This window comes from Pinus tabuliformis, chromosome 7 (genome assembly GCF_031772625.1).
Source record: "Pinus tabuliformis cultivar Carrire ecotype Pingquan chromosome 7, CPIR1, whole genome shotgun sequence".
Lineage (NCBI taxonomy): Eukaryota > Viridiplantae > Streptophyta > Pinopsida > Pinales > Pinaceae > Pinus > Pinus tabuliformis.
Window position 1 is genome coordinate 648,788,709 of NC_142293.1, and position 14,898 is coordinate 648,803,606.

The window sequence follows — 14,898 nt, forward strand, 5'->3', positions numbered from 1 at the left end:
AACTCAGAAACATCAAATGTGAGAAGGGTGATAGTATGCCCAAGTATCTCACGAAGTTCACCCAGTGTCAAGATGAGCTGGGAAGTGTGGGGGTTACTGTCGATGATGAGGACTTGGTGAGCTTGGCTCTCCTTGGTCTTCCAAAGAGTTGGCATTCCTCTCATGACTCTGTCAATGGTCGGGAGAAATTGCCAGGATGGGAAAGATTGTGGTTAGATCTTGTGCAGGAGGAGATCAGGCAGAGTACCAGGGACGGATCTTCATCAAAGGGAACTGATGAAGAAAATTGCGCTTTGGCTACCAAAGAAAAGAAGGGGAAGAGAAAGAAAGCTTCTCAGTCTGGTGTAAAAGGCAAGAAGCAGGACATGTCCAAGGTGAAGTGTTTTCACTGTCACCAGCACGGACACTATGCCACTAATTGTCCGCAGAAGAAGAAGAACAAGAAAGTTGCTGGATCTATAGCAGGATAGGCTCTAGCCTCGCAGTTTGAGCTTGGTTTTTCATTGATCGCATGCCTGGTTTCAAGTGTGATGGGATCAGTGTGGTTCTTGGACAATGGTGCATCTTTTCACATGACAGGAGACCGAGATTTGTTTTCTGATCTGAAGGACAAAGATCTTGGAGTGCACATCGAGATGGGCGATGATGGTAGATACAGTGCGACTGGTATCGGTACCATTTCCTTTGAGAGGGAGTCTGGTAAACCCTTCGTATTCAAGGAAGTCATGCATGTTCCAGGATTGAAGAAGAATCTTATCTCTGTGGCGATGTTAGAAGACAAGGGGTATGATGTTGTTTTCAGCGAGGGAAAGGCTTTCCTGTGTAGCAAGACAACTGGTGAAACCTGGAAGATAGGGGTTCGAGTGAGGAACCTTTATTAGTTGCATGTAGATGGATGCGCAAAAATGGCATGCAAGGTAGAAGGATTGGTGAGCTGGGATGATGGTGAGTTGTGGCACAGGAGATTGGGTCACCTTCACCATGGAGCCTTGAAGATACTGCAGCAGATCACTACAGGGCTTCCTAAAGGCACTCTTGCACAGTCAGATCAGTGCAAGGGGTGTACTTTGGGAAGGTTTGTGAAAGCCACCTTTCACGAGAAGGATAGTCCCGCCACAACGATCCTTGAGAGAATTCACATAGACGTGTGTGGACCTTTCTCAATTGCTTCGACAGCAAAACACAGGTATTTTTTTTCTCTGTAAATACTAACTTCTATTAACTGAAAGGAAAAATATTTTTACATATGATCGAGGCATAACAGCACTCGTCATAACAGAACAGCCCCATTACAGACATGAGCTGGGGAAACCAGTTACAAAAGTGCAGGAACCAGAAAACAGACAAAGAGAGAGACATGCTTTGCCGTGAAGGAGAATTGAGCCAACACAGAGATACAAAGGATTTTGCAACCCAGTATATACAGAGTCATCAAATTCCACCTGGGTGCCAAAAAAAACGATAGGACATTTGCACAGAAACCTGACCATAAGCCTGAAACCGAAGCCGATACAAAAAGGAACAGTCCCAAGTGGCATTACTTCTCCTCTGCTGGTGCGTTGATCTTCTTCTCAGCCCGATCAGTGTCTCCAGTCTTCAGACCTTCACTTCCGCTTAAATCACTGTCAGTGATAGTTATGGCTTGCTCCGCCTCGCCCTGAGTTCGGTCCTCGGCTGCAAGTCCTGTGTCTTCGGTTGGAGGAGGATTTTTAAGAAAAGCCTCCTGCTCATTTAACTCTTTTTCCCAATTCTTCATGCCTTCTTTGCCCGAGGAGTTCTCACTGCCTGGAGAGGGGATAGGGGCGATGCAGGCCAGGGGGGAGACAAGGTTTTCCTCTTCCGAGAGTATGAGGGTAATGTGGGCGGTGACCAGGGGTCTGTGCAGATTGCTCTGAAATTTGAAGTGCGTTGTTTGAAAAGCGCTGTTCGGAATGGGTTTCCTGCCAGAGCCAACAGAAGGTCCAGCATCATGGACAGGGGAGGGATTGAACGAATCTGGCACTATTTCCATGGCAAAACCAACTGGAGGTTGTAAACGGGTGTCACGACGTCCCTCAGAGCGTTGCCGCTTGCCTGAATGCACCATGATGACAGTATGAAGGTGGGACTCAAAAGGGTTATGGGTGGGATGACTACCAGGATGGGGTTGGGTAAGGCAGGAGGGTTGTTTGCCAGAGCTAGCAACCGATAGCACAGTAAAACAGAGCGTATGGACCGCTATGAGAATTTCATACAATAACAGAGAGCGAGAACCGAGAACAGGGGCGAGATTACCTTTGAGAAGGATGGCTTTGAGCCCACAGTGATGCACCAGGTTTAAACCAGAACCCACTGCTCCCGCAAACCCAGTTCTATCACCGCGCGACAGAGCCCAAAGCTTGATGAATAAGTCTTGGATCGACATGATTATAACCAGAGGCATAATGCATCGATCAACGCAGATCTTAATTGCAAAACCACCACCTGAGTTCGCATTAATATCCATTCCTTGCTCGCATGAGGTTACATCCCGGGAGGCCACGCTGCTCTGCAGCTGGTAGTACTGGGCATTAAACTCATGCATTGAGAACTGTGGGAGCCGTAATGACACCCGGATCCAGGAGAAGTTTCCCTATCTCAGACTTTTCCTTCTGCACCAGATTATTGAAGTCGAGGAGCTGAGAATTAGAGATGAAGTTTGCTGGTGATCCGATGTGTAAATGTTGCCCACAATCAACTCCCATATTAGCCAAGAGGTCTGCAACTTTGTTCCCTTCTCTTCGTATGTGTTTTAAGGATATCGCTCTGTGGGAAGAAAACCAGCGTTCAATATGCCATAGCCGTTGAGCCATTCTCCAACTGTTACTGATCTTGGATGAAGGGGATCCCTGTAGAATTTTGAGACCATTTGGATAAGGATTTGAGAGTCTCCCTCTATTAGAAGAGGGAAGAGATTTCTATCTTGCGCTAGAAGTAGCCCTTGCTAGAGACCTACTAACTCGGCTGAGTTATTTGTGTCCCACCCTTGTGAGCCTAAGAAGGTTATGATATTAGCTCCTTTATGATCTCTGAAGATCCCTCCAAACCCAGAAATCCCTGGGTTACCCTTTGAAGCACCATCAAAATTGAGTTTATACATGTTCCTGGGAGGAGGTTTCCATTTCACCATTGAGGGATCTCTTGGAGGCTTTGTTCCTTTGATCACATGTTCTTGCTTTCTTTTAAAGTTCTAGTTGTTCCATATTGATTGTTCTTGAGGGAGAGATGGGAGGTCCTCTTGGTACCATGTTTTTAGAGATAAGGTTTCTTCAATATTTTGAGTAATGACTTTCCATATATCATCCAGTGGTCTGGCTTGGTTTTTGAAGATTCTACCATTTCTCTCCTTCCATATGGCCCATGTTACAAAGCCTGGGATGAGCTTCCAGAGAAAGTTCAAAATTTTGCTTTGAAAGGGGTGAGGGTCCCAGTTTCGTATTGTAGCTATTATGTCTCCATTAGCACCTCCATCTTTTTGGCAGTGGAAGTTTATTTTTTGCCATAGCTTGTGGGCCAACGGATAGTAATACATAAGGTGTTCAATGGTTTCCTCTTCTTTTTTGCAGTTGAGGCATATGGAGGGTCCATTGAAATTTATTTTTCTCAGATTATCCCATGTGAGAATCGTTTTATGACAGAGGAGCCATAGAAAGGTAGATACTTTCGGCCAGATGGAAGGATCCCATATTTTGCTCCATAGCGGATCAAGCCGTATTTGATCTTTGACAAGTATATTATATGCTTCTCTAGTGGAATAGATTCCTCTTTCTTCATATCCCCATCTAAGAATGTCTTTCTCCTCAGAGTACTGTATTTTCCTGTTTGTTAATTCTGTATCCAAAGTTTGTTGGTCTTGCCTCGTACCCTGTGCTATGACTTGAGTCGCTTTGAGCCATTTTCTGTAGTCTTGCTGAGAGGTATTGCGCCAAAAGTTGCTTACCGTGAGCTAGGGGCGTAAAACCTGCTCCAGGGGAGAATTAGGTGGGAAAAGGTCCCTAAGTTTAGGCATCTGTTGCCAAGAATCGTCCCAAAATCTGGCTTGATCACCATTCTTCACTTCCCAAAAACTGTGCTGCTGTATGAGGTTCTTGTGCTGTTTTGCTGAGTTCCATATGATTGAGCCATTACTAGTCTCTGATATTCTGATGAGTTCCTCCCTTGGACAATTTCCCACATACTTGGCTGTCCATAAAAGAGCCCAAGGGGTGGGAGGGCCCGAAAGCCATTTCCACCAGATTCGAGCTCCCATAACAGCATTGCTATGAGTGGGGTCTCTTAATCCAATACCACCTCCTTTCTTTGGGAGACAGGCTGTCTCCCATTTGACAAGGGCCCATTTGCAATGGAGTTCGCTGCTGCCCCATAGAAACGCTCTTTGGATAGATTTGAGTTCTTTGAGAACCCATTTGGGAGCCGCAAGGATTGAAAAGAGGTATAAGGGCATGGCTTGAAGGACAGCTTTAATTAGAACAAGACGGCTAGCCATGTTGAGAGATCTGTGCGTCCAAGAGGAGAGTCGCACTTCCAGATTATCTAGGAGGGTTCTCCAGGAGGAGTGCTTTAAGCCAGAGACTATGAGCAGGGCTCCTAGATACGAGGAGGGGAGTTTGGCCGGGGAGAAGCTTAGAATGCGTAAGATGGCTGATTGGGTAACAAAGGGAGTATGAAAGAAGAAGATTTGAGATTTGGAGTGATTTATTGAGGCGCCGGAGGCTTCTGAAAAGTCGGTTAGAAGAGTTTTAAGTTGTCTGGCTTCTTGGACTGATGGATGCCCATAGAGCATGTTATCGTCAACAAATTGTTGATGGGTAAAAACAGGGGATTTGTGAAAGGAAAGGCCTCTGAGACGGGCAGCTTGCTGAGCATGTTTAATACTTCGCCCTTGACCTTCTGCCATAATGATAAACAGGAAAGGGGAGAGGGGATCACCTTGCCTGATACCACGGGTAGGGTCAAAGGTTTCGGAGGGTATACCATTAATTAGAACAAAGAAGAAGGAGGATGAGATGAGGCTCATAATCCATCGGACCCAGGAAGCATAAAAACCAAATGCTAGAAGAGTCTTTTCAATATACTTCCAACTTAGGCTGTCAAAAGCTTTGGAAAGATCAAGTTTGAGTAGCATACCTGGCTTCTTGGAGATCTTCAAAGAATGAATTATTTCATGGGTAAGGATGATCCCATCTGTGATCTGCCTTCCTTCAACATATCCGGACTGTTCAGGTGAGATAATGAGAGGCAGCAGGAGCTTGAGTCTAGAGGCTATAATTTTAGAGACAATCTTATAGATTATGTTGCAGAGGGCTATCAGCCTGTACTTGTCCGTCTTACAAGGCTTCTCCACCTTGGGTATCAAAGCTAAGAAAGTAGCATTTATCCCTGGAAACATCCATCGGAGAGAGCGAGACTCTTCCACCACCTGCCATAACTCATTCTTAATTAGGTCCCAGAAGTTATGGAAAAAGTTGGAGGTGAATCCATCCGGTCCTGGGGCTTTTCCGGCTTTTAATTGTCGCACTGCTATTTCCACTTATTGAAGATCAACAGGCTTGAGGAGCATTTGATTATGCTTTGCTGAAATAAGTTTGGGGATATTGCCTGTTATTTTTTTAATGGCCTGAGATCGGTCTATGTTTGGTTCTTTGTGCATGTGCTTGAAATAATTTAATAGTTCGGCCTCTATCTCTTCATGCTTTTCCATTCTAATGCCTTGCTCGTTTTGAATATGAGTGATATTGTTGTGCATCCTGCGCTGGATTGTGGTACTATGAAAGAATTTGGTGTTTTTCTCACCATCTTTGAGCCACTTGATTCTTGATTTTTGCCTCCACAACGTTTCTTCCTGCTTTTCCTTCTCGGCTAGTTACAGTTCCAGGGTTTTCTCCTATTCTGCCAGGTCCTCTGATCTGCCGAGAGAGATGATCTTCTACTGTAGCTGCCTCATTTCCAATTCTATGTTGGATTTTCCTTAAAAGATGTTGCCAAATGAGGTATGATTCCAGTGCTTGATTTTACCTTTTAGGTGCTTAAGTTTTTGTTGGAATTGAAACATTTTGGAGCCTGGCGGAGGATGGAAGTTTTTCCATTCTGTGTTGATCAGTTCATGAAAGCCTGGATGGGTCATCCAGAAGGCTTCAAAGTGGAAAGGCCTGCGGGTGTTGTTTCTGGGTCTAGACCAGTGAAGTGAAATGGACCAGTGATCAGAACCTGTGAAGGGCAGGATGGATGCCATAAAATCACCTCCCAGATGAATGGCATTGTCAAGAGATGAGAAACCTGTCCAATCGAGAAGCGATCTGCTGGCTCCCAGCTTCTCTGTTGTTCCAGGTGAAAACTCCATTATTAGAAGGGAGGTCAAAGAGCCAATTGTTCTGGATGAAGTCCTTCAACATCGATCCTTCCTGAGAACTTTTGCATCTGCCTCCTCTTCTTTCATCCAGTCTTGTGACCATGTTGAAATCACCTCCTACGATCCATAATGGATGTGGTCTGGTTTGGTTAAGAGTCGAGATGGAGTTTAGGATCTCCTCTTTTCGATGTGTTTCCTGTGGGAAATAAACATTGGTTAAAAGTCCATGTTGGTTTGTACCTATAATATGAAAAGTTGCTTGAAGAAAGTTCCTTTGTGCATGAAAGTTGTTGAGCATCATGGCTCTGGAGTCCCATATAATGGCTATTCCTCCTGAGGCGCCATCTGCATCAACTGCTATATTATGACTTCCAGGCCAGAATTTAGCGGCAAGTCTATCAAGTGCAGTAGAATCACACTTTGTCTCTTGCAAGAATAGTACTTGAGGGTTTTCTTGCTTTAACATGTTTTTGAGGATTCGGGTTTTCCTTGGGCCGTTAAGCCCTCTTATATTCCAAGAGATTAGCTTCATTGAGAAAGAGTGTTTTCAGGACGATAATGCTTAGTTAGCTTGGCATACCTACCCAATTCCACTAAGATTTGCCCAACCTTGATTGTTCTCTGAAGAATGGTTTTCCTTCCTCGCTTTTTGATATCTTTGACAATAAAACGTCCATCCCAAGGGCCTCCTGTTTGTATACCTAGAGATTTCTGCCTCTGTGCTCGAGATAAGACTTCTTCCAGGTTCTTAAGCTGTCCCGCTGGAATATTGTCGAAGTTATTTGTGGTGCAGGCTTTTTCGAGACCGGGAAGGTCCAAATCCCCAATGTCTATTGTTTTTGTTTCTTCCTCCACGAATTGAGAGTAATCTTGTTCTTCCATTGGTTCCTCTTCTGAGCAAGCATCTGGGTTTGGGTTCTCCAGCTGCATGGCTTGAGTATTCCATAATATTTCTTTCTGTTTGTCTGAGGTCGAAGCCTCCTTACCTTGAGTACCTGCTGGTGACATTGTGGATTTTCCTCCTTTTGACTGTTCTTCGTTCATAGGTTCTGGCTCCGGCACATTCGTTTGTATTTCCGACTGGTTAGCAAGGGCCCCAAAACTGTTGCTTGTGGACGGTCCTGGTTGGCTGGTTTGCGCAGCCTTTGGTTTTGGTGCATGTTTCTTGTGTGCTCTCCGACAGTTCGGAACCTTGATGAATCCATCTGCTTCAGATGTCTCCTGATCCGATGCTGAGGAGGGTTTCTGTGTTAAAGGGCAGTCCCGATATAAATGCCCGAGGGCATGACATCTTCGACACCGAAAGGGCACATGTTCATAGTCAATAGCTTGTAACCATTCAATATCAAAGTGAGCAATGCTTACCGCATCTGGAAGAGCTTGATTGAGATTCATGTAAACGCAAATTCTAGCATAAGAAGTGTATTTGCATGTTTTCGTTTCCTCTGCCGTTTTGACAAACTCACCCAGGGTGTTTCCGATCGCCTTTAGGGAATATTCCTCCCAATATTCCACAAGGAGTGAGTATAGACGTATCCACACCGGTGCCCAACTAAGGTCCACCGTATTTGGGTTGAATCTCTCCACCCATCCTTTGAGAAACAGTCCAGCCGCATTGAAGAAGTAAGGGCCGCCGTCCAAAACCCTATTTCTGTCCTCCAAGCAATTGAAGATAGCTGTAAAAAAACCTTTCGGCCCCAGCTGCAGGGTGATGTGCCCCTTGGGGTGCCATTTCACATTTATCCAGCTTCTTAAGGCCCTTTCAGTTGGCCACAGACCAATGAACTTCCCTATTAGAGCGTGATCTTTCATAAACTGGATTCTCGCATCAATTCGGTGTCCTGGTAGTTCAACCCTTGGGCGAACCGCTGCTACTGGTTTCCATGTAGCAGAATGAACTTCTGGTGACTTTTCCCCTTGTTTTACTCGCTGACTTTCTGGAACATTATTTTTCCCATTCTGATCTATGGCTCCCTTCCCTGCCGTATTCTCAAACTTTTCATTGTCGCTTTGTGGGGGAGGTTCATCACCCCCCTTGTCTGGGGCACCATGAGGGTGTGTACCCTCAGTCCGTGAAGGCGAAGGACCTGAACCCGTCAGTGTTTGCAGAGAGTAGCAGAAGAAATGTAGAGCCTGCCATCACTGCAGGTGTTCAAACCCTAGAAACGCCTCTCCAGTCCTCAGCCTCCTTCAACAAAACCGCAAAACACAGGTATTATGTGAATTTTGTTGATGATTTCTCTTGTAAGTGTTGGATCTTCTTCATGCAGAAGAAGAGCGAGACATATTCAAAGTTCTGTGAATTCAAAGCATTGGTTGAGAAGGAGTCAGGGAAAAAGCTGAAGGCTCTTAGGAGCGATAATGGTGGTGAATACATCTCTGACGAGTTCAAGGATTTCTGCAAGGCAGAAGGGATTCGAAGAGAGCTCATATCTCCCCATAACCCACAACAGAACGGGGTTGCTGAGAGGAAGAACAGAATGATCGTGGGTGCTGCACGGGCGATGTTGCATGATCAGTCCTACCCCTTCACTTGTGGGTGGAAGCATGCAATACAACAGTTTATGTGCAGAACCGTTGTCCTCATAGGATACTTGGCATGAGTATACCCGAGGAGGCTTATTCTGGTAAGAAGCCTGATCTTTCTCATTTGAGGATTTTTGGTGCTAACGTTTACATGCATGTGAAGAAGGATGCCAGGAAGAAGTTGGAGCCGACCGCGGAGGTTGGGATATTTGTGGGGTACACTGATACACCCCACAACTATCGTGTGTATTTTCCAAACAGTGGTAAAACTATTGTGCAACGAGATATAAAATTTCAGGAGGAGAAAGCCATGAAGTGTTCGCTTGAGAGGGAGCTACGCGTGCATGCAGATGAGGAGCTATTAGTTGCTAAGGATGAGCTTCAGGATGTGGATCAGCCACAGGACGAGGTTCATGGAGTGGAAGAGACCACTCATGTAGTGCCAACAATTAGAGGGTGAAAGCGCTTGATAGAAGCTGAGCGACTGGCTCAAGATGCAAAGAAAGTTGTAGGACCACCTACAACCCAATGCAGGCAGAGACAGTCACCTGATCGGTACACTGGATACATGGATCTTATGAGCAAGTGTGTTGTGGATGAGCCATCCTCTTTCGAGGAAGCTGTGGAGGATCCCGCATGGGTAGACACCATGGTGGAAGAGTATGATTCTATTGTCAGAAACAGTGCATGGGAGGTTGTTCCTAGAGTAGAAGGGAAATCAATGGTGGGTTTGAGATGGATCTACAAAGTTAAGCAGGTAGCTGACGGGAGTGTGGAGAAGTACAAGGCAAGATTTGTTGCCCGAGGCTTTTCACAAATAGAGGGGATCGATTATGAGGAGACCTTTGCACCTATCGCAAGGTATTCTTCCATACGGACGATTCTTGCTATCTCAGTGCAGATGGGGTGGCACATTCATCAGATGGATGTGAAGACTACGTTCCTCAACAGAGTCATTGAGGAGGAGGTGTACATTGAGAAGTCCGAAGGCTTTGAGGTCTTCAGCAGCGAGTCGCATGTGTGCAGGCTCAAGCGAGCGCTGTATGGGTTGAAACAAGCACCACGTGCTTGGAACACACGGATAGACAGCTATTTCACTGGACTTGGATTCTCCAAGAGCAAGGCGGATCCTAACCTATACCAGATTGTGGTGGAGGGTAAGTTGCTTATCATTGTACTGTATGTAGATGATTTGATTCTAACGGGTGATGAGCTGTTGATACTTTCATGCAAGGATGATCTTGCTAAGGTGTTTAAGATGAAGGACTTGGGCCTCCTTCACTATTTCTTGGGATTGGAAATTTGGCAGCGCAGTGGTGGACTGTTTGTTTCTCAGGGTAAGTATGCTCGGGAGATACTGGAGAAGTTCAACATGCAAGGCTGCAAGCTTGTTGATACTCCTCTTCCTGGAGGTTAGAGGAAGGAGGATGCCACTTCGGCAGAAGAAGTGGATGCCACTGTTTATCGATAGTTGGTGGGGTCGCTTATGTATCTGGTCAATACACGACCCGATATATGCTATGCAGTTAACCAGCTTTCACAAGCTATGGTTAAGCCTACCAAGCTCTTCTGGAAGGCAGGCAAGCATGTATTGCGTTATTTGAGAGGCACATTGGGATATGGATTGTGGTACAGACAAGAGGATGAGGTGAAGCTATGTGGCTTCACGGATGCAGATTAGGCAGGGAGCCCAACGGACAGAAAGAGCACATCAGGAGGGGTCTTCAGTACTGGGTCTACAGTAGTTTCTTGGTACAGTAGGAAGTAGAGATCCGTGGCACTCAGTTCAGCAGAGGCCGAGTACATGGCAGCAAGTTTGGCTGCATGCGAGGCTATATGGATGAGGAAGATCCTGGTCGGTTTGTTCGGTTCTCACTTGGATCCTACTATGATTTACTGTGATAACCAGAGTTGCATTAAACTCTCGGCTAATCCTGTATTTCATGATAGATCTAAGAATATTGACATCAGGTACCATCATATCAGAGATTGTGTGCAGCGGAGAATCATGTTACTTTCATACATTCCAACGGAGGATTGGGATGTTAATATCTTGACGAAGGCACTCACCAGGAGCAAATTCGAATACCACCAAGGCAGGATAGGGGTTGCTGATAATCCATATCTTGTTGAGAGGGAGTGTTGAGAATGCAAAAATATGATGGAGCTTAGTGGAAAGGAGTCGCCTTCACTAAGTGGGCCCGTAGGCCAAGTATGGCGCAAAGTCTCTTTTTGGATCACAGCAAGAGTGATCACTAGGAGTGATCATAGCAGGAGTGATCAGAGTCTATTTTTAGACTACTAGTCAAAAATAGAAAAGTCAAATATTATTGTCTCATAATAATATTTAGACTATAAAATTTATCTTATTCTCTTGGAGCACTTCAGTTTGAGCTATAGATGTGGCACATGCAGCTGTCAGAAGGAAATATGCTTTCTTTGTGGGTCAGTTGAGTTGTTGCATGCATGGCTTCAGTTAGAACTCAAGCAGTTGAGTTTGGTGGAGTTGATTGTGGAGTTGATGGAGTTGTGTTTAGTTTGACTTGGTTAAACTAGTTGTAATTAGTCTAATTGCAAATAGACTAATGATGAGTTGTTAAACTAATTATTAACTCATAAAGCAACTAAAGAATACATCAGTTAACTCAGTTGCATTTCAGTGCATGTACAGTTCAACAGGGACAGGTGTTAGAGGATGAGATTGCTATCAGTTGTGACTATAATTGTGCATGAGGATTTGCACAAGCAATGTATTGAGTATGCCAATGAGTATTGCATTGATTTTCCCAGTAGAATAGCCTGTGCTCACGTGATTTCCAGTGTGAGTGATTCTCAGCAGGTTTATGCAATAGAGGCAAGCAAAGCAGTGGAGCAGATTTGAACTTGTGACTTGTTTGAGTCTGAGCTGGTTTGTGTGTAATAGGTGGAGATAGTGCTGGATACTTGTGAGAAGTATTGACTATGTAATGTTACATGTTCTCAATCATTAATATACAGATAGTGTGGGGTTTTTAGCTGTAAGCTTTCCCCGGGTTACATACTGTGTTAATGTGTGCATGCTATTAATGTTTTATTGTTATTGATGCTGCTAAATTGATGATCAACGTAGAGGAGCTTATGTATTGTGTATGTGTTCCGCAATAGTGCATGATCAGGATAATCTCCATTGACTATGTGTTTATTATTCGAAATTTCTACATTATTAACTATTGAAACCTGTACATCACATGGCTACAAGGTTCCTCCTACATTCCCTTCTTGCTCTACATATCTATAAATTTTACTTCTCGCTCAAGTTTGTAATATGTGTTCATGATTTGTGTTAGTTACTTTAATTTAACTTAATAAAGCCTTCTCACCATCATCAACATACTAGACCATGGCTGAATAATAAGCATATCCAAATTTAATAAACATATTTATATAAAAAATTAAAAATTACGATATTTTTTTTTGTTTATATAAAAAAATTCTTGAAAGTATATATAAGAATTCTTCTTTTAGTTAAAAGTATATACAACAAATCAATTAGTTTTCTCTTTTTCAAAATAATATAAATTAAAACACCATGACATTATTATAAGCATGACATTATTATAAACATCAATTACTTTTTAAATAATTGAAAAAAAACATATGCATGTATTTACACTTACAATCCTTAATCAACTAGTGATAGTGGGCAAGGAACTATTATCCTATTATAATTATAAGAAATGTGGCATTACTATCTTATAAAAATTGTCATAAAGTATAAGTTATTATATTGCACGTTGTTATTTATTAATTGTTATGCAAGTCTATTAGTTTGTTAAAGTATTTATTTATTTTTAAATTTATATTGTAGTTTTAAATTATCATTTCAAGTAATTTTATAATGTTTTCGTTGTTTGGTATGATTATATTAGTTTACTTTAGTTTTGTAAGGTGAGATACATTTTAGTAGTAGGTACGTTTTTTTTAAAGTAAACATCGAGTGGATCGACATTTTTATTTTTTAATAAAAGTATAATATTTATTATAATTTATTTAAATATATATAATAGAATATGTGATTTTTTTTTATTAAGATAGAGTTGATATGTTGTATTTTGGAAAAAAATTGAATTTAATGAACTTTTATATATATACATTATTTTCAACAAATTTAAAATTCGAAAGTTGCAATAAACTTATATGCCCAAGATTATCATTTACATAGATAAATATCCCATATAAATATAAAATTGTTGATAGTTTTGTATTATTATAATATTATAAATAAATATATTATAAAAATTAGTTTTGTAGGGTGAGTATATGCCAAAGATTATCATTTATTTACATAGATAAATATTCCATATAAATATAAAATATAAAATTATTGATAATTTTGTATTATTATAATATTATAAATAAATATATTATAAAAATTAGTTGTGTAGTGTGAGATACATTTTAGTAGTAGGTAGTTTTTTTAAGTAAACATTTTTAGTTTTTAATAAAAGTATAATATTTATTATTATTATATTATTATTATTATTTTATTATATATATATATATATATATGTGAATGTTTTTTTATTAAGATGGAGTTGATATGTAGTATTTTGGAAAAAATATTTTATTCTAAAATATAAACATGATTATTGAGAAGTATTTTTAGTGAAAATCACATCAAAATTCATTTGTCTAGGCCTTTCGAACCACTAAGTGTGTTTTATTTGTCGACATGTCTTGATAATGAACCACACTTACTGGTTCGAAATGTGTTGACAAATGAATTTTGTTGTGATTTTTGCTAAAAACATTTCTCAATAAACTTGATATAGATTATAAACATGATATTTTAATAGCTATATTAAATATTAGAATTATATATATGTGTGTGTGTAAATGTCCATTTTAAATAATTTAAATAAAAAAATTCTAGTATAATTTATTCAATTTTTAATATAAAATAGATACATAGTATTTAAAAAATATTAATAAAAAAAATCAATATGGAATCAAAATAAAATATTTCAATATGTATAATTAAAACATGCATTTAAAATATATTAATAACAAAAAAAAGCATTTTAATGTAGAAATCATAAATAAAATATATCAATACCTATGTAAATAAAATATTTTAGTGTTAACTATGTAAATATAAGTAAAATAATTAAAAACAAAATATTTCAAATACAATAAAAACATACCTTTAAAATATATTAATAACAAAAAAGACATTTTAATGTAGAGATCATAAATAAAATATATCAATACCTATGTAAATAAAATATTTTAATGTTAACTATGTAAATATTAAATAAAATAATTAAAAATAAAATATGTCAAATACAATATTAATTAGGTGAAATATTTTAATGACAATTATGTATATAGAATGTAAAAAGGTATATTTTTGGGTCAATTTTTTCCAAAATTTTGTAAAGATTTGTTGGAATTGCAAATTTAAGTTGTGTAGTCTATACAATTAGAGTGCTCAAGAAGATGCATTAAAAAATGTAATTTAAACAATGAAAAACTACAATATTAGAAGAATTGTACCATTGGAAGAGTTTAATAGTATGTTTCTGAAAATGAAGAAGATGTGCTATTTCTTCCATGCTCAAGACGGAATTGATATATGACCTCCTCTCACACACATATATACGATGCTCAAAATGAAGGAAATGTGCAATTCCTTCCATGCCCAACATTCAACATAGAGTGTGTGTAACTAATTTAGATCCATTTAAACCCTAAATCTATTAAGTGTCAAGAGAATCAAATATTTTAGGATGCAAATTCTTTTTCAAATCTTACACTAAAAAAACATATTTACACCCCAAAAAATTTGATCCCCTAAACTTTTAATAAATAAAAAATTAAAATAAATCTATATTAATTTATTAAAATATTAAATACATATATTTTCTAATTTAAAAAATAAAAACATTATACACACAAATCCAACATGGCTATAGCATTTTACATCAATGAATACTACACGTAAATTTAGCATATAAAATATGAAA

The 14,898-nt window shown here is 40.2% G+C and overlaps 1 protein-coding gene across 1 annotated transcript; it reads right to left on the minus strand.

Annotated features, from left to right (window-relative positions):
- Window positions 1–6,278: 6,278 nt before the first annotated feature.
- On the minus strand, window positions 6,279–6,833 carry LOC149249114 (uncharacterized). The gene has a single exon (XM_089451977.1). It carries the CDS (start codon window positions 6,831–6,833, stop codon window positions 6,279–6,281), a length of 555 nt encoding a protein of 184 aa, XP_089308103.1.
- Between the last annotated feature and the right edge of the window lie 8,065 nt (window positions 6,834–14,898).